Genomic DNA, 20,007 nt, shown 5'->3' with positions numbered 1-20,007 from the left:
CTTTAGGCCCATTTCTTTTTCCTTTTCTTTGTGCCCATTAAATTTTGATTTTCGAATTTTTTTTATTCTGCTGGCTGAGAAACGACGCCGCTTTGCCATCGCCAACATTTGTTGACCTCCGCCGTTGATTAGTCTGCCGCCCCGCCGCCGCTCCACCCGATGCACCTGTACCACGGCACCGCTTTTTTCCTCCAATAGTATGCGTCGCCGCCCTCCTCGTCTCTATCTTCAATTTGTGGGCTGTCATATATATATGGGTTTTCTGCATTTTCAGAATTAGCTTTCATCTTTTCTCTTCGCATTCAACCGGTTCCAAGATTCAACCTTTTTCCGATTCTTGGATAACTCTTTCGTTACTGTCACAGGTTAGGACACTAAATTTACTTATTTTACTGATTCTTTCAACTTTCTTTCATTAATTACTGGAAAACTCATGTTAAACCCTCGTTAAGGTTACTGATTCTAATTACGTATCTATCTTGTCTGTGCTTTTTTCTTTTGTTTTCGTTTAGGGTTTTTGTAGTTCTAATTCTAATTTGGTGGGTCAGTTTCAGATTTGCAAATTGCGCCCAAAAAGGGGCTTGAAGACTGTGTTTATTAGAGGAGGGTCTGGTGGTTCTGTTAATTCCGGGCCTAGCGCAAATATTCGTGGCTCCGGCGGTGGTGGTGGTGGAGTGAAAAAGTTTATATTACACATGTTCTTGCGTTGTACAACTATAGTGGTTCTTCTTCTTTGTAGGTGAAGTAAAAATAGGTGTTTCAGTTTTGCACAAAAATAAACACAAATTGTTTCTTACTCATATTTCTTTTTCCTCCCCCAGCCACCGTCGATATGACTACGGCAATGAAGCTGCATCGCACCTCGTCCTCGAGACCGGCGACTCCTCCGCTGGCGTTGATGGGGGTGGATGGGGCAGCGATCCTGATTTCTGTGATCCTTTCGACATTGCCAACACCAAAAACGCCTCCCATGAATCGCTCAAGCGCTGGAGGGTAAGATTTCGCCCGCGTGTGTTTGTTTATTGTATTGCATTTAATTATCACATGCAATAAATCGTTTGTTTTCATCGTAAAATGTGATGTCGTTGTTGGTGATTCTTTTATGGCCTCTGTTTTGGTTTCATGCACGTGACGTTTCGATTACCCGATCCCATAATAGTGCATCTTATTTTTCTGTTTGGAGGATAAGTTAAACGGTTGAATGATTAGTCGTCGAATTTATCGTTTTTGCTTTTATGGTTATGGAATTTAAAATCACTTGAAATTCGATGAATTACATGCATGTGCACCTCTTTCTGATTGTCTAAGTCTCGGTCCTTTTGCAGCAAGCCGCCCTCGTGCTTAATGCTTCGTGATGTTTCCGCTACACGTTAGACCTGAAAAAAGACGAAGAACAAGAAAAGAGAAGACGGATGATCAGAGCACATGCTCAGGTCATAAGGGTAATATTAAAACACATTAGTCTTCATTCCGTACTTTTATTAATTCGATTCTTGATATTCTGGTGTCGGTGGTTGTAGGCTGCACTGCTCTTTAAGTTGGCTGGACAACGAGCAATAGGTATTTTTCAAGCGTTGCTTCTTTTTAAGCTGGTTTTCTTATTTCCATCTCTGCTACAAACCTGATTTGATTTTCGTCAATTCAGTATTAGGCACGACAGTAGATCCACCATCTCCTAACGGTGATTATGAAATCGGCCTCGAGCAACTTGCTTCGATGAACAGGGATCATAATATTACAGCACTGCAACAATATGGAGGGGTAACACTTCCTTTTTCCCTTCACCATCTCTCTAGGAAGTTTGCTAACATATGCTATATGCATAAATATTAATCTCGACCGTCATTTTATTCAGGTTAAAGGGTGGGCAGAAATGATAAAAACAGACGTCGAAACAGGGATATACGGTGACGAAAATGAGTTATCACGAAGAAAGAATGTTTTCGGCTCGAACACGTATCCCGTGAAAAAAGGAAGGAGTTTCTTGGTAAGACTTGTCTAGAGTGTTATATTTTTTTGCTCGGATGTTCTTACTTATACATTTCCACCATTTACTTATTCGACGTTTGTTTTTGCGCAGAGGTTCCTATGGGAGGCTTGGCAGGATCTAACTCTCATTATTTTAATAATAGCCGCCGTGGCCTCTTTGGCTCTCGGAATAAAAACTGAAGTTGGCTTGAAATACAACAATACCATATTACTAAAGAATTTATATAATTTCCTTCATATATAATTTAAGAATTGCTCGTGTTTTCCAGGGCCTGGAGGAAGGATGGTACGACGGAGGAAGCATCACCTTTGTTGTTCTTCTGGTTATTTTTGTTACAGGTTAGAAAATTCAGATTGGTTATTTATAACCTTAGGAGAGAAGTAATATAATTTTCACTTTTTATCATTGCATCTGTTGTTCAGCAACTAGTGATTACCGGAGTCCCTCCAGTTTCAAAATTTAAACGAAGAAAAACAGAACATCAAATTGGAGGTAATATTCCAGTCACGCACTTATTCAAGCTTTTACCTTCTTGCTATTGTTCTCTTTAGAGTACTCTCATGGATAAACATATGTACAGATGATCAGAGGTGGCAGAAGAAACAAGGTTTCGATATACGAGATTGTGGTTGGAGATGTCATACCTCTCAAGATTGGTGATCAGGTGATAACAGATTCGATTTTACTCGCTATACTTTCTTGGACCACGCATCATTGTCTAAAAGAGTCTCCTAATGTATTTTACACAGGTTCCTGCCGATGGAATCTTGATAAGCGGACATTCTCTCGCCATTGACGCATCCAGCATGACTGGAAAAAGCAAGATTGTGAGCTGCTTAGACTTTATTTTGAAGGTTTTATAATATTAGATTATTATAATTTTATTTCTCACACACAATGCCATTATTGCAGGTCCACAAAGACCACAAATCTCCATTTTTGATGTCTGGTTGCAAAGTAGCAGCTGGTGCCGGAACAATGATGGTAAGATATAAAACTTTCCCACCTCCAGTAAACGAATTTTCGACCACGCTTAATTTCTGTTCCAATTTCAGATGTTGAATAATTATAACAAGTTCAAATTTCTGTTTCAGGTAACTGGTGTCGGAATCAACACCGAATGGGGATTGTTGATGGCCAGTATTTCAGAAGATACCGGTGAAGAAACTCCTTTGCAGGTACTTATTGGATATAACGGTTCATCTTTTCATTGTTTACTTACTACACGAAAATAAATAAAACCAAGTATGGATCCTGTTGATACATTACAGGTGCGCCTGAATGGTGTTGCAACGTTTATAGGCATCGTTGGGCTCACCGTGGCTCTCTTCGTGCTGATTATTCTCTTAATCAGGTAATTTGGGCAGTGTTTCGTGTTATCTTATTCTACGAGCACTTTCTGAGTATCAGTAACATTGACAAATTAATTACCTCAGATTTTTCACGGGGACGTAAAAAAATCCCGATGGATCTGTTCAGTTCGTCCATGGAGAGACCAGTGTTAGCGAAATAGTTGATGGGGTTATACATATCATAACTGCTGCTGTAAGTTTCTACATTTTGATACGTAATTGCGAATACGTTAGATAACCTTTTTTTTTTTTTTTCTGTTCATTGACTGAAGTCCTTCGTTTAGGTCACGATAGTGGTGGTTGCAGTCCCGGAAGGGCTCCCGTTGGCTGAAACCTTGACGTGAGTATCATAACTTGTCTTTTGTGTACATCAATTGTTGCCGTTTTGTCCTTATTTTGATTTCGATTTATCTTGAATTTATAACAGCCTAGCATACTCCATGAAAAAGATGATGGCTGACAAGGCCTTGGTATGTCGACTTTACTTCATCTTTCCCAGAATATTTAGTTTATTCAATTGTATTACAGCTTTATTATTAACTCAACATATCTTTCAGGTGCGTAGACTTTCCGCCTGTGAAACTATGGGATCTGCAACAACCATTTGCAGTGACAAGACTGGAACATTGACACTAAATCAGGTTATTTTACTTTCCCTGTCCTTTTTTTTTTTCCGACTTTGGTGTAACTAACTTTGACAAACTACGTACGACAGATGACTGTAGTTGAGGCTTATGTTGGGAAAAAGAAGATGGATCCTCCTGAAGACGGTGCTCAGTTGCATGCAACAATTTCCTCTCTTCTAGACGAGGGACTTGCACAGAACACTTCCTGCAGTGTTTTTCTATCCAATGTATTCTTTTCATCAGTACATGAGTGCATGTGAGCATGGATTTTTCAAGTCTTTTCGTAAATAAATGTCTGTGCTTCGGAAGGGAGTGTGATCATTAACCGAGTTTTTATCTCTTGTTGTGTTTAGGAGGGTGCAATGGAGGTTTCGGGATCTCCAACCGAAAAAGCTGTCCTTCAATGGGGTGTTAAGGTACTTTTAAGCCGTACGATAGTGTATCTATATTTCCAACTTTTAACACAACTCAGGTACTGACTATCTGTAAGAACCAATATTTTCTTGCAGTTAGGAATGAAGTTCGACGTTGTGAAATCAGAATCCATAGTTCTCCATGTCTCTCCTTTCAATTCCATTAAGAAGCGAGGGGGTGTTGCAGTAAGAGGAAAGGTAACAATTCATTTATTCGATGCTTTTATGCTCATGTTTATAGTGGTTCTTCTTCTTTGTAGGTGAAGTAAAAATAGGTGTTTCAGTTTTGCACAAAAATAAACACATAGGTGCCTCGAGCAAATTATTCCTGCATTAAGATTTAATCGTTTACTGATCTCATTATAGTTCTGATTTTGGGCAATAGAATATTTTCGATGCCCTTTTTGTTCAACATGAGAGAGAGCTACTAAACTATTTCCGATGCACTGTCGTTCTAACTTTCGTTAAAGGCTACCGGAATAAAGGCATGCGGTACGAAATAAGCGATGGTTGCAGTGTGTAACTGCCTCGGCCCAAGGTTTGAATGTAATTTTTGTGCTTCTCGTATTTTATTCGATGTTAGGAAAGTAAAAGTAAATTATGCCATTTTACCTGTCTATGGCTCTGATAGGAAAAATGAACTTCAAGGGCAAGCTGAGGGAGCTCCCGGTGATGGTTATGTCGTCGAAGAACGTTTTGCTCGCACGGATAGGTATTAGCCTATATCAAGATTTTATTATTACTATTATTATTATGAAATATATATTCCTATTTTCAGTATCTAGATTCTTGTATAATGGGAGATGGTTAGTCTAATGACAATGCGGATGAATGTTTTACAAATGGTTTGGAGGGGTATAAATAAATTTCAAGTAGCAGTTATATGTTGCTTGAATTTCTCATTATGTCGAGTTTGCGATTTTCTTTATTTATTCTTTTGGTGCAGGGAAATTATATGACATTGGATTATGATTTATGATTCAAATCTTACGATTCAATTCATTCATACCTGACTCGATTCAAATGTGAAAATAAATTTTAAATATAATCAAATCGATCAAATTTTACGGTTTACGATTACCAATTTGGTTTTGGGAGAAAATGAATGAATTTACGAAAAAATTAATTTATTATATTATTTATCATAAACTTGGGATAATTACAGATTTTGTCCCTATATTACATACATTTTTTTTTAATTTTGGTCCATAAACAAGAAATGCAACCCAAGTGGGGTCAATTTAAAATTTCTGGAAATCCACTCCCCTGACCGAAACAGTTTTCCTTTTCCTTTTGGTCCTTGAACCATAAATGCACCACTCAATTTGAAATTTCTGGAAATCCAACTACCTGGCTGAAATGTTTTTGAAAATCACAGAATCATCTTCCAATATCGAGTTTAAAATCTTATGATTTACGATTCAAATCTTACTATTCAAACTGTTCATACCTAAGTCGATTCAAAAGTTAAAATAAATCTTAAATATCAAGAAAACAATCAAATTTTACAATTTACGATTTAGGAAAACTACAATTTATTATATTATTTATAATAAATTTGCGATAATTACAATTTTTGTCCTATATTATATACAGTTTTTTATTTTGGTCCTTAAACCGGAAATGCCCCGAAGTTGAGGTCAATTAGTAATTTCTGAAAATTCACCTCTTTGAAATAGCTCTGAAAATTGCAGAATTACCCCTATACTTACTCCATCTTCCTAGCCGCTCCACCCAAATTGAAAATTTGCCCCGTGGATCTCTCTTTCAACATCCAAAATTTCGGCCACATTTATGAAAGTTCGCAATTCCGAGCATAAAATCTTATGATTTAAGATTCAAATATAACAATTCAATTCATCTATATCTATGTCGGTTCAAATGTTAAAATAAATCTCAAATATCAACAAATCGATCAAATTTTACGAATTTCGGTGCCTATATATTATACCTTTTTTTTATTTAATTGTCCTTAAACCAGAAATACACCCCAAGTGGGGGTGAATTTGTAATTTCTGGAAATCCACCTTCCTGGCTGAAACAATTTTGAAAATTACAGAATCACCCCTATACTTACTCCATCTTCCCAGCCGCTCCACCCAAATTGCAAATTTAACCCCAAAGTGGATCTCTCTTGCAATATCCGAACTATCCACCACCCACACAGTATGCTTTTACTACTCCTCGGCTATAAACGTGTGTGACTCATGTACGAAAATTCGCAATACCAAGTATAAAATCTTATGATTCACGATTCAAATTTTACAATTTAATTCGTTCATAACTAAGTCAATTCAAAAGTAAAAAATAAATCTTAAATATCAACAAAACGATCAAATTTTACGATTTAAGAAAACTAAAATTTATTATATTAGTTATAATGAACTTGCGATAGTTACAGTTTTTGTTCCTATATTATATACAGTTTTTAATATCGGTTCTTAAATCGGAAATGCCCCCAGGTGGAGTTCAATTTGTAATTTCCGAAAATCCACCTCCCTAGCTGAAATAGTTCTGAAAATTGCTGAATCACCCCTATACTTGCTCCATCTTCTTAGCCGCTCCACCCAAATTGCAAATTTGATCCCAAAGTGGATCTCTCTTTCACTATCCAAAATATCCGCCACATTTACGAAAATTCGCAATACCCAACACAAAATCTTATAATTTACGATTCAAATCTTACGATTCAATTCAGTCATATCTATGTCGATTGAAATGTTAAAATAAATCTTCAATATCAATTAATCGGTCAAATTTTACGATTTTTTTGTCCCTATATTATTATACCTTTTTTTTTTTTAATTTTGTTCCTTAAACCAGAAATGCACCCTAGTGGGGGTCAATTTGTAATTTCTTGAAATACACCTCGCTGACTTAAACAGTTTTAAAAATTGCAGAATCACCCGTATACTTACTCCATCTTCCCACCAGCTCCACCCAAATTGCAAATATTAACCCCAAAGTGGATCTCTCTTGCAATATCCAAAATATCCGCCACCAAAGTTGTATACTTTTACTACTCCTCACCTATAAACGCGTGCGACTCATTTACGAAAATTCGCAATACCAAGTATAAAATCTCATGATTTACGATTCAAGTCTTAAAATTTAATTCGTTCATACCGAAGTCAATCCAAAAGTGAAAATAAATCTTAAATATCAACAAAACGATCAAATTTCACGATTTACGATTTAAGAAAACTTTAATTTATTATATTATTATAATAAACTTATGATAATTACAGATTTGGTCCCTGTATTATATATCATTTTTAATATCGGTCCTTAAACCGGAAATGCCCCCAAGTGGAGTTCAATTTGTAATTTCCGAAAATCCACCTCCCTGGCTGAAATAGTTCTGAAAATTGCAGAAGCACCCCTATAATTCCTATACTTGCTCCATCTTCTTAGCCGCTCCACCCAAATTGCAAACTTGACCCCAAAGGGGATCTCTCTTTGACTATTCAAAATACCCGCCACATTTACGAAAATCCGCAATACTGAGCACAAAAATTTATGATTTTAAGTCTTACGATTCAATTCATTCATATTTGTGTCGAATGAAATGTTTAAATAAATCTTAAATATCAACTAATCGATAAAAAATTACGATTTTTGGTCCCTATATTATTATACTTTTTTTTTTGTTTTTTTATTTTGTTCCTTAAACCAGAAATGCACCCTAGTGGGGGTCAATTTGTAATTTCTGGAAATCCACCTTGCCGACTTAAAAAGTTTTGAAAATTGCAGAATCACCCGTATACTTGCTCCATCTTCCCACTAGCTCCACCCAAATTGCAAATTTAACCCCAAAGTGGATCTCTCTTGCAATATTCGAAATATCTGACACCAACGCAGTATGCTTTGACTCCTCCTCATCTATAATCGCGTGTGACTCATTTACGAAAATTCGCAATACCAAGTTTAAAATCTTATGATTTAAGATTCAATTCGTTCATACCTAAGTCGATTCAAAAGTTAAAATAAATCTTAAATATCAACAAAACAATCAAAAAAATACAATTTACGATTTAAGAAAACTTTAGTTTATTATATTATTTATATCATTGACGAAAATTCGCATTACCGAGTTTAGAATCTTATGGTTTACGATTCAAATCTTACGATTCAATCTGCTTATACCTAAGTCGATTCAAAAGTTAAAACAAATCTTAATTGTCAACAAGACGATCAAATTGTACAATTTACAATTGAAGACAACTTTAATTTACTATATTATTTATAATAAAATTGCGATAATTACATATTTGGTCCATATATTATATACGAATTTTAATTTTGGTCTTTCAACCGGAAGTGCCCCCAAGTGGAGGTCAATTTGTAATTTCCGAAAATCCACCTCCCTGGTTGAAATAGTTGTGAAGATTGCACAATCAACCCTATACTTACTCTATCTACCTAACTGCTCCACCCAAATTGCAAATTTGACCCCAAAAAGTGGATCTCTCTCTCACTATCCAAAATATCTGCCACATTTACGAAAATTCGCAATAACGAGCATACAATCTTATGATTTACGATTCAAATCTTACGATTTAATTCATTCTTATCTATGTCGATTCAAATGTTAAAATAAATCTTACATATAAACTAATCGATCAAATTTTACGATTTTTGGTCCATATATTAAATACATTTTTTTTAATTTGGTCCTTAAACAAGAAATGTACCCCAAGTGGGGGTCAATTTGTAATTTCTGGAAATCCACTTCCTTGATTGAAACAGTTTTGAAAATTGTAGAATCACCGTTATATATACTTACTCCATCTTCCCAGTCGTTCCACCCAAATAGCAAATTTAACACCAAAGTGGATCTCTCTTGCAATATTCGAAATATCCGCCACCAACGCAGTATGCTTCGACTCCTCAACTATAATCGCGTGTCACTCATTTACGAAAATTCGCAAAATCAAGTTTAAAATCTTTTGATTTACGATTCAATTCTTACGAATCAATTATTCATGCCTAAGTCGATTCAAATGTTAAAATAAATCTTAAATATCGACAAAACGATCAAATTTTACGATTTACGATTTAAGAAAACAATAATGTATTATATTATTTATAATTAACGTGATATAATTACTATTATGGTCCCTAACCCAAATTGGAAATTTGACCCCAAAGTGGATCTCTCTTTAAATATCCAAAATATCCGCCACATTTATTATCACAAGTTTATCATAAATAATATAATAAATTAAAGTTTTCCTATATCGTAATTCGAAAAATCTGCTCGATTTGTTGATATTTAAGACAACAAACCCAACTCCCTGTCCGACAAAGTTTTGAAAATTGCATAATCACCTCTATACTTACTCCATCTTCCTAGCCGCGCTACCCAAATTGCAAATTTAACTCCAAAGTGGATCTCTCTTGCAATATTTGAAACATCCGCCACCAACGCAGTATGTTTCGACTCCTCAGCTATAATCGTGTGTGACTCATTTACGAAAATTCGCAATACCGAGTTTAAAATCTTATGATTTACGATTCAAATCTTAGGATTCAATTCATTCATACCTAAGTCGATTCAAAAGTTAAAATAAATCTTAAATATCAACAAATTTTACGATTTACGATTTAGGAAAACTTTAATTTATTATATTATTTATAATAAACTTGTGATAATTACAGTTTTTGTCTCTATATTATATACCATTTTTAATTTAATAATACACCATTTTTTAATTTAGTGCTTAAACCGGAAATGCCTCCAAGTGGGGGTCAATCTGTAATTTCTGGAAATCCACCTCCCCGACTAAAACAATTTGAAAATTGCAGAATTAGACCTATACTTACTCCATCTTCCCAGCCCCACAACCCAAATTGCAAATTTGTCCCCAAATTGGATCTCTCTTGCAATATCCGAAATATACGTCACCAACGCAGTATGCTTTGACTCCTCCTCAGTTATATTTGTGTGTGACTCATTTACGAAAATTCGCAATACCGAGTATAAAATCAAATGATTGACGATTCAAAACTCTATTCAATTCATTCATGCCTAAGTCGATTCAAAAGTTAAAATAAGTCTTAAATATCAACAAATGGATCAAATTTGACGATTTAGGAAAACTTTAATTCATTATATAATTTATAATAAACTTGTGATGATTACGGCTTTTGTCCCCATGTTATATACAATTTTTAATTTTGGTCCTTAAACCGGAAATGCCCCCAAGTGGAGGTCAATTTGTAATTTCTAAAAATCCACCTCCCTGGCTCAAACAGTTCTGAAAATTGCAGAATCACCCTTATACTTAATCCATCTTCCTACCCGCTCCATCCAAATTGCAAATTTGACCTCAAAGTGGATCTCTCTTTCGATATCCAAAATACCCGTCTCATTTACGAGAATTTTCAATACCGAGCATAAAACCTTATGATATACGATTTAAATCTTACGATTCAATTCATTCATATCTATGTGATTCAAATGTTAAAATAAATCTTAAAATCAACAAATCAATCAAATTTTACGATTTTTAGTCCATATATATATATATATATATATATATATATATATATATATATATATATATATATATATATATAAATAATTTTGGTCCTTAACCAGAAATGCCCCAAGTGGGGGTTAATTTGTAATTTCTGAAAATCCATCTCCCTTACTGAATCAGTTTTGAAAATTACAGAATCACCCTATTTACTCTATCTTCCGAACCGCTCCACCTAATTTGCAAATTTAACCCCAAAGCGAATCTCTCTTGAAATATCCGAAATATCCACCACCAACGCAGTATGCTTCTACGACTCCTCGGCTATAATCGTGTGTGACTCATTTACGAAAATTCACAATTCCGAGTTTAAAATCTTATGATTTACGATTCAAATCTTACGATTCAATTCGTTCATACCTAAGTCGATTCAAAGTTCAAAAAAATCTTAAATATCAACAAATCGATCAAATTTTACGATTTATGATTTATGAAAGATTTTTTTTATTATATTATTTATAATAAACTTGTGATAATTACATTTTTTCCCTATATTATATACCATTTTTAATTTTGGTCCTTAAACCGGAAATGCCCCCCAAGTGGAGGTCAATTTGTAATTTCAAAACATCCACCTCCCTGGCTCAAACAGTTTTGAAAACTGCAGAATCACCCTTATACTTACTCCATCTTCCTATCCGCTCCACCCAAATTGCAAATTTAACCCCAAAGTGGATCTCTCTTTCAATATCCAAAATATCCGCTACATTTACGAGAATTCGCAATACCGAGCATAAAACCTTATGATTTACGATTCAAATCTTACGATTCAATTCATTCATATCTATGTCGATTCAAATGTTAAATAAATCTTAAATCTCAACAAATAGATCAATTTTTACGATTTTTGGTCCCTATATTATATACCTATTTCGCATCGCACGCGCCGTCATTCAGATAGCCTTTAACAGAAGGAAGAAAAATTAACTCCTGATTAATCAGCTTTCGTTAACACATAAACGAGTTTGTATTTTGACAATCATTTGTGCACCAGCAAATTCCCTTGTTTCCAAGGGAGTGAACCCCACAACACCCTCTGTAGACAACTTTAAATCGTCACTTCCCATCGCCACATTTGACACAAATTTTACCCAATCGTAAAAAAAAGATAAAAAAAATGCAGCCTAAAAATCGATATATGAAAGTATGTCGAAAATACATAATACGATAAGTTCTTGTATTCACTCGAGGCACCCGGCACCGCGCATTGCGTGGTGCTCTACACTAGTATATATATATATATATATATATATATATATATATATATATATATATATATATATATATATATATATATATATATATATATATATATATATATATATATATATATATATATATATATATATATATATATATATATATATATATATATATATATATATATATATATATATATATATATATATATATATAGATCATCAATTTCTAACAATTTTGAGGTCTAAACGTAATTAGACTTAACATAGAGAGTTACATGTAATTAGGTTTAGGGTAAATTACAAACACCCTCTTAGGTATTGTCAAATTACAAAAATACCCCTCTGTTTGGATAATTACAACCACTCTCAACTCCTCAAATTTAGTGGAATCTTCGAGATTATATGGAATATTATCTGGAATATTATCACTTTTGTACCCGTTTTATCTCATTCGAACTCTACATTATGAATCAAGATGATCATAATATGTGTTTTTTACCTTGTATATATCTGTTTGTGGTGCATTGAAAACTGTATTTTTACACAAAACGAGTACGAGCTAGAGCACATTCCACGGAATCTAGATGATTATGTTGAATTTGGCACCATGAGGGTGGAGGTGTAAGAAAAAATCATAGTTAATGGGATAGATGTAATTATCTAAACAAGTGGGGGTTTTTGTAATTTGACCATACCTCGGGGGTGTTTGTAATTTACTCTTAGGTTTAAATGTATACAATTTAAAATGCATAACAATATTTATATATTACAAATGAAATTATTTTCGGAATGTAAAAACAATTTCATAAAATTCAAATAAACATATATAGTTATAATTCTAATAAATAAATTTGGGAAAACGGGAAAATCGGAAATTGAAATTTTACTTCTCCTTGTAATGACTTGAATTACTTAAAAAAAAAAAAGTTTAGATCTAAACCAATATTGTTGATGGTGAATTACCAAACTACCCCTTACAGTTTGAACTATTTACAAAATAGCAGGTTCTCTTTCACCTCTCTTCCTCCTCAGTCCTTCCCAATTCATTTACAGAACCCTCTGCAGTAATTACTCTCTCTCTCTCTCTAAACCCTTAATTAGAATCGGAATATCAGAAGAATCGCACAAGCTCCGGCAAATTTATTTATTTAATTTTTGTTTTTTGAAAGAAGAGAAGAACGGGGACCCTTCAAATTGTATCCCACCAGAAAAAATGGGGGGGAAAAGAGAAACCCCATGCCAATCAACATTTCCTTGTTCTGCAGGAGAAGGTAACCTAATTTTTTGATTTAATTTTCTTAAGATCGTCGATTTTATTTTCGTGTGTGTACTTCCACGAATTGCAAAAATGACCGCGATCGCGAATTGTTTTGTGATTTTCACGACTAGCGATTTCCGCATCATTTTCGCAAGTGTTTCGATTTTGCAGACCGAAATTGAAATCGAGCCCTTCTGAATTGGGGGAAAATTGAAAAAAAAAAAACTTGATGCTGTGTGATTGTACGGGAGAACAGAGTGGAGAAGGGGATACTTGGGGGAAAATGACTGCGCGCGTGAATGGCAGTGTTGGTAGTGAGAATAGTGGGGAGGTGTTGGTGGAGAGGCAGACGGGAGCATCGATGATGGAGCAGCTTGTACCTGAGATAACTACGCATGCCCTCAGTTACTTGGATTTTCCGAGCCTCTGCCGCCTCTCCATGACAAACTCACTCATGCGTAAAGCTGCCAACGATGATAACGCGTGGAAGGCACTCTATCATAAGGTTTGGCTCTTTTTTTTTTTTTTTTTTGAAGAACTATTGGAATTTTGGTATCGTAACTATCTTGATCTATTCGAATTTATTGTAGGATGCTATAAACCTGATTTTGGTATGTATAATAGCGGGTTGTTTGATATTTCAACCGGGAATTAGTGGGGTGGAGTAGATAATTTCTTTGTTATGTAATGTGAATGGTAGAGTTGTCTCTGTTTGTTTTTTTAGGAATTGTTTGGTTTACTTACCATGTAACTTTCTGGTTTAGCTCGTACGATTCGTTGAATTGAGCAATGGGAGATAAGGGTTGCCACGGTAAATTATTTGAGTTGATTAGTTTCTTGGGTTGTGCAGGAAAACAGTTGCAACCATGTTATAAAAAAATATTTACTTTGGATAACTCAACATAATATAGCCATTTTCGTATTGCTTTCCTTGAAGTAGTAATAATTAGGGTAAATTATGAAAACCCCCCTGAACTTAGGTTAAATTACTCCAAACACCTCACCTATCCTTAATTACCAACCCCCGATGTTTGTTTCCGTCTTACACCAATCTCCTTACGGTGTGAATTTTCACAGATTTTTTTTGATTCCGGTGTATATTTCGCGAAAATTGCTAATTCTACCCTTGTAGACGTGGCATTTCTTTATACCACTTGTCGAAAAAAAAAGTTAACCTCAGAGGGGTAATGGTAATACTAAAAAAGTTGTGAAGATGTTATTTAAGAGGAATAAATATTCCGTGTAAAGGCCCCCCTAAGGTTAATTTTTGTCTTTGAAAAGTAGCATACATAAATGCCACGTCTGTCGGGGTAAAATCGGCATTTTTCGGGAATAATTCCTTGGACTCAAAAAGATTCAGTGGAAAATCACACCATAAGGGGGTCGATGTAAGATGGAGAAAAACGTTGGGGGGTTTTGGTAATTATGGATAGGTGGGGTGTTGTTCGTAATTTAGCCTATGTTCAGGGTTTTTTTCGTAATTTACCCTAATAATTAATGCTTGGGAGGAATAAATCAAGAAATGGGAAATGACTTCTAATTGTTGTGATACAGAATCTTGTGTCACAACTTACTCATCCTGACTGGTTCAAGAAAAATAGGAAACGAATATTCAGTATGGAGTTGGGAATTCTGGTGGATAAGCCTTCCATCTGCTTTAGGTGATAATAACTTATTGGCTATTGGGTAAAGTGTGTGAATGATTTGAGCTGTGCTTCTGCATAGATTACCACTTTATATTTTGGGAGCCGTTATGCATGCTTATTTGTGATCTTTATTGATAGAAAAGATACTCTTTGAAAATGGAATTGTGTCTAAAAATCTATGGTTTACAATTCCGTTTTCATAATTTAACTGCTATCAGCAAGAAACGGTTTAGCTTTTTATGTGGGGTCCTGATTTTTTGGTCTATGTGTTTATTGTTTTCCTAGATGTTCACATTAGAGTTTAGGAATTTTATCTACTTTAGCAACAGATAATTTAGTGACGAGAAATGCTGAATATAATTGATATATCAGATTTTTCTTCATTACGAAAATAATGGGCGCGGTTCAAGAATTAAGATTTCTTTGGTCACAAAAACAGAAAGGAAAAAATAAATATAAAAATAGAGTTCATCTGTGGCAAGATGACGGTTGATTGACTGCTTAGATATGTGTGTGTGTGTGTGTGTGTGTGTGTGTGTGTGTTGTTTGTGTGTGTGTGTGTGAAATAGAGACAGCGCACGTGTGATTTTAGATTACCATTACGTTCATATTTGTTAACATCATCCTTATTTTGCGTTTGCCATACGTTGTTAGGATTTGAATTTTTTTTATTTAATTGTCTCTTTTGTTCGACCCTGCGGTACAATTTAGATATTGTTTGGACATATTATTACACGAACTCGCTTAAAGAGAATTACATCTTAATTGATCTTGTAAACTTTAACCAGCTTATGGTACTGCTGCAGTCATTACTCGTTTCAATCAGGGTCGAAACGGTAAATTATGTTGATTTTTGTTGCATCATCTAACAGGATTTCACTATCGAACAAGATAATCTGAGACCACCCAACGGATGGAAAGCTTATTACGCTGCTACAAGAGCCATTGTTAATATCAACACCGAGTTTTTTACGTTAGTCAAAAATAGGTCTCTCACAGCTATGTCACAGTTTTGGCTTAATGCAGATTACGTCAAGTGTTTTCATCCAACCGGCGAGTCATTTACTGGGTACGTCTTTTTTCTATTTTTTATTTGCTTAAATTTTAAAAATTTATAAACATGTTCGTGTTCGAACGAAAGAGCTTATTATTTTATTTTTATTTTTTTTCTTTCTAGTTACAACGCTGTAATGCAGAGCTGGCAGATAGAATTCGGGTGGGAAAATGTAGTGGATTTCGAAATAAGAGATGTAAAGGCTCGTGTAATGGCAGATATGGCTTGGGTTACCATGAATGCTTACGATATAGAGACCGGGCCCCACAACGTGACTAATATATACGAGAACCATAACGGACGATGGTACATGGTGCACCATCATATCTCCCCTGTTCTCATCCACGGAGGAGTCCAGCCCCTTCTTTAAGGTTTAATTATAGTTAGTTAAGGCATTACTCGTAAGCGATCTTCAAAACCTCGGATTTTTAGCTTATCTGGTAATTAACAAAGATGTCTATGCTCAAATTTTTTTTTGGGTAAATTACACACACCCCCCTGAGGTATGCTTAAATAACTGTAAGGTCCCTGTGGTATCGATAATTACACTCAGCCCCCTGAAACGTAGTCAGAAACTCTAATGGGATAATGAATTGGATTCGTTATTCCGATAGGGTTCTAACGGACTATTGGTTTCAGAAAGTGGTGGAGACAACAAAGAGCTATGGGTGATTTAAGAAATGTTCGGGAATGTTCGGGGAGCCATGTCACCCCATAGCTCTTTGTTGTCTTCACCACTTTCTGAAACCAATAGTCCGTTAGAACCCTATCGGAATAACGTATCCAATTCATTATCCCATTAGAGTTTCTGACTACGTTTCAGGGGGCTGAGTGTAATTATCGATACCATAGGGACCTTACAGTTATTTAAGCATACCTCAGGGGGGTGTGTGTAATTTACCCTTTTTTTTTTATATATACACACAGTTGAAGTTTCTTTTTGCCTTTTGTTTTTGTTGATCTAGTGATCTATTTTTTAGCCTATTTTATCAAGTGTGATCTGTAATTACAATTTTTTAATTGTAGCCTATATATATATATATATATATATAATAAAACCATAATTGTTTGACGTGTATTCACATGAATATCAGTATAAAAATGTTATAATTTATTTCTATTTTTTATGGATAGATAATAGGTGTCATGGAGGATAAGTGGATAACTAGAAACAAAAAAATGAAGGGTAAAAGTGCTTGAAATTTTAATTATTGGGGTAATATGCGAAAATAATTAACTTTAAGGGGGGCTAAGAGCAAATTTTCCTTTGATTTAAAATAAGAAAAGAAAAATCAGTGGTTAAGAGTTATCCGACGAATTTTATCTTCCTGCGCGGGCGGGAGAGATACTGTAGTATGGCCGCTACCACCGCAACCAGCGGCTGTAAAACCACCACCGCCACCGCCACCGCCTTCTTCCGCCTTTCGTCCCCCAAACCACCGCCATCTCAGAAATTTTCTCCGTTTTCCAAACAACTTATTTCCTCTTACAGATGCTCAATTTCCTCTGTAGCTATCACCCAATCCCACATCTCTTCGCCGCCGGCGGCGGCGCCGCCCATTGGTCGGCTGATCCGACGTTCTGTTTCTTCGCCTGAAACAAGTGTTGTTGAAGAAGAAAACGCAGAAGAAAGTGGGAACTCTGGCTCTCTTCCTTCACTAACGTACGTATTTTGAATCTAAAGGATTATTATTTTTTTTCTTCTATAATTTATATCCGAAAATCAATAAATATTATTTGTGTTTTTTCGTTCTTTGCGCGCCTCTGCGTATTAAGAAAATCAATAAATATGAATTGATCGGAATTCTAAAGTGACATAATTTGGAACGAAAAAAATTCTCTAAAGCGACAAAGAACGAGACAACACAAATAATTTGGGGAAATTAATAAAGTCGGGACTATGGAAATTCTATTAATTCAGTGAAATATTAAATTATCGAGTCAATAATTTAGCATGTTCTCACCAAGTTGGGATCAAAATAATTTATTATTTAAGCGAGGTTATTAATTTATCGAGTATTAAGTTATCGAGGTTCTACTTTAGTATAACTTAACATGAAGATCGGAGATTAAACACAATAGAATATCGGTCTCGGGTCTCGTATATATTTGTTGACATTTTAGATAGTCTTTTTAGCTGCTAAATTAATCAAATGGTTAAAAACTTGCCAAAGAATTTTGAGCCTTCTCTTACGCTGATCGACTCAAAGTTTGATTGTTTTTTTTTCGAGATTATAGCAAGTTTTTTCCATACACGCATTGAAAATAAACGAAATGCTTTATTGGAGAAAATGATTCATTTTCCTTCTTCATGTGCGATTTCCGCACGCAGGGGTTGTAAAGCATGTGGACGAGAGGAGATTGAAAGGGGATGTAATGGTGAAGGAAGAATTCAAGGTGGGATTGCCGTTGTACCTGGCTTTGGTTGGTGGCCGATAAAAGCTTATCGGCCTTGCCCTGCTTATGTGGCATCTGGCGGCAGGTACAGACGAAGGGGCCAAAGCATGGATGAGGTCATCTCTGGAAACGGGGTCAGAGACTCTTGAGATAGGCCCCACCAATCAAGGACCTCGATCAAAAGGTACGTAATGTAGTACATGATGCTTCCACGCCGGTCTCTTGAATTTTGACGAATTTCTTGATAATTAGTTGCATTAATTGGCTGAATTAGTGGAAGAAATTTCAAAAAAAAAAAAAAAAAAAAAAAAAAAAATCAGGAAGTAACAGTCTAATTGTAGTCGTTTTTTGTCCGATTAAGGATTTTTGTATAAAATGTGTTTAGAATTGAATTAACCACGCAGCTGCGCGGTGAGCGCTTAGCGAACTATTCTTTCGCCTTTTACTAAAGAATACCGGGTGCTCGCTGCAATTCAAGCGGCATACGCCACTTTTTGGATGTATTCTTTCTTCTTAGGACGAAAAGGCCCCAGCAAAACTAAGTTAAATTTTTTTGTTTAGTTTATCGAACATACATAATTCACTTCTTAAATAATCCAACTGTAGGTTGTATAGTAGTTTGAGCCTCGATCGAAGGTCCCTCGTAGGTACTCTTGACTTTTGATTCTTGATAATTCATATCTTGTGTGATAATACAAAAATCGTGATTCGGTTAGACCATTGATTAGTAATGCTCTAATTTTGTCTGATCAAGGATTGTTGTTTTCCGTGAATCGAAGGCTCGGCTCTAATTATCGTCTCCTTTTTTGCCTTGCGAAAAATTTCAGCAAGTACAAGGAGGGACTTATTGTAGGTGATTCAAGAGATGGCGATGAGGTCATCTTATCTGCCTCCGTGCTCGAAAATGAGTGAATGTTGATGTAAAATTGTCGGAAAATATATTTGATTCGTACTTTTACTTGGAACTGTTCGATTCATTCTCATGAAATATACGAGCTTGTTTCAAATTTCAATTATAGGTTTTTGATGTTACAATATGAAGGTCTTCTTACATCAAAACCACCATATATTCTTTTGGGATTGTTGTGTAGGGAATAAATAGGTTGTTTGTATATTGTAATTTTGTCTTTTTATTTGTTAACAAGAAATTCAGATTATTACAAATCCGAAAGAAACATCTATTTTACGACCAAATTCGGACTAATTGAACCTGGTAAAATGAGGATAGGCTAAAAGATATTCCTCGGAATCTAAAAAGATTCCATTTAATTTGAGAACGCAAGGGTGGACGAGCAAGTATAAAATACGGGGTGGCTTTGTCAGGGAATGGTTGTAATTTACCTTTTAATGTTGGGAAAATTACGGCCACCCCCATGAGGTAAAGTCAAACTACGAAAAAGTTCCTTATGTTTGGGTAATTACAACCACCCCTTAACTATGAATCTTCATACACGTCTACACCTGCTGTGTCAAATTTAGTGGAATCTTCTAAATTATGTGGAATATTCTTCAGTTTGTACCATTTTG

The 20,007-nt window shown here is 35.1% G+C and overlaps 2 protein-coding genes, 1 non-coding gene and 1 pseudogene across 7 annotated transcripts; all 4 read left to right on the top strand.

Moving 5' to 3' along the window:
- Positions 1 to 60: 60 nt before the first annotated feature.
- On the top strand, positions 61 to 5,286 carry LOC105970253 (calcium-transporting ATPase 9, plasma membrane-type-like; annotated as a pseudogene). Its single transcript, XR_016031151.1, has 24 exons — positions 61 to 365; positions 549 to 739; positions 822 to 993; positions 1,326 to 1,442; positions 1,521 to 1,560; positions 1,646 to 1,761; positions 1,856 to 1,987; positions 2,081 to 2,170; positions 2,259 to 2,328; positions 2,413 to 2,482; positions 2,571 to 2,654; positions 2,740 to 2,817; positions 2,903 to 2,974; positions 3,085 to 3,168; positions 3,262 to 3,344; positions 3,427 to 3,535; positions 3,627 to 3,682; positions 3,770 to 3,812; positions 3,900 to 3,983; positions 4,058 to 4,210; positions 4,322 to 4,384; positions 4,478 to 4,579; positions 4,767 to 4,919; positions 5,013 to 5,286. The product of XR_016031151.1 is annotated as a calcium-transporting ATPase 9, plasma membrane-type-like (transcript).
- A 7,710-nt stretch (positions 5,287 to 12,996) lies between these two features.
- On the top strand, positions 12,997 to 17,131 carry LOC105970258 (Nuclear transport factor 2 (NTF2) family protein). The gene is made up of 4 exons (XM_012995069.2): positions 12,997 to 13,396; positions 13,555 to 13,888; positions 15,902 to 16,098; positions 16,207 to 17,131. The coding sequence occupies exons 2-4, from the start codon at positions 13,613 to 13,615 to the stop codon at positions 16,451 to 16,453; spliced, it is 720 nt and encodes a 239-aa protein (XP_012850523.2). The 5' UTR covers positions 12,997 to 13,396; positions 13,555 to 13,612; the 3' UTR covers positions 16,454 to 17,131.
- Positions 17,132 to 17,227: 96 nt separating this feature from the next.
- On the top strand, positions 17,228 to 19,493 carry LOC105970256 (uncharacterized). Of its 4 annotated transcripts, XR_016031150.1 has the most exons (4): positions 17,368 to 17,746; positions 18,416 to 18,664; positions 19,087 to 19,127; positions 19,235 to 19,493. XR_016031150.1 is itself a non-coding variant. In XM_012995065.2 (3 exons), exons 1-2 carry the CDS (start codon positions 17,439 to 17,441, stop codon positions 18,627 to 18,629), a joined length of 522 nt encoding a protein of 173 aa, XP_012850519.2. In that variant the 5' UTR covers positions 17,228 to 17,438; the 3' UTR covers positions 18,630 to 18,664; positions 19,308 to 19,493. The 4 variants fall into 4 exon arrangements, 3 of the variants coding, with proteins under 3 accessions (XP_012850519.2, XP_088673954.1, XP_012850520.2); XM_012995065.2 differs by lacking the exon at positions 19,087 to 19,127 and having other exon boundaries at positions 17,228 to 17,746; positions 19,308 to 19,493; XM_088817828.1 differs by lacking the exon at positions 19,087 to 19,127 and having other exon boundaries at positions 19,260 to 19,493.
- LOC148770786 (U5 spliceosomal RNA) lies at positions 18,883 to 19,001 on the top strand. The gene has a single exon (XR_016031464.1). It is a non-coding gene; the product is annotated as a U5 spliceosomal RNA (small nuclear RNA).
- Positions 19,494 to 20,007: the final 514 nt, after the last annotated feature.

The sequence above is a fragment of the Erythranthe guttata genome, chromosome 5 (assembly GCF_056151865.1).
Source record: "Erythranthe guttata isolate IM_541 chromosome 5, IM_541, whole genome shotgun sequence".
NCBI classification, from domain to species: Eukaryota; Viridiplantae; Streptophyta; class Magnoliopsida; order Lamiales; family Phrymaceae; genus Erythranthe; species Erythranthe guttata.
The sequence above is the reverse complement of the archived record's forward strand: the minus strand, read 5'-3'. Positions and strand labels throughout refer to the sequence as shown.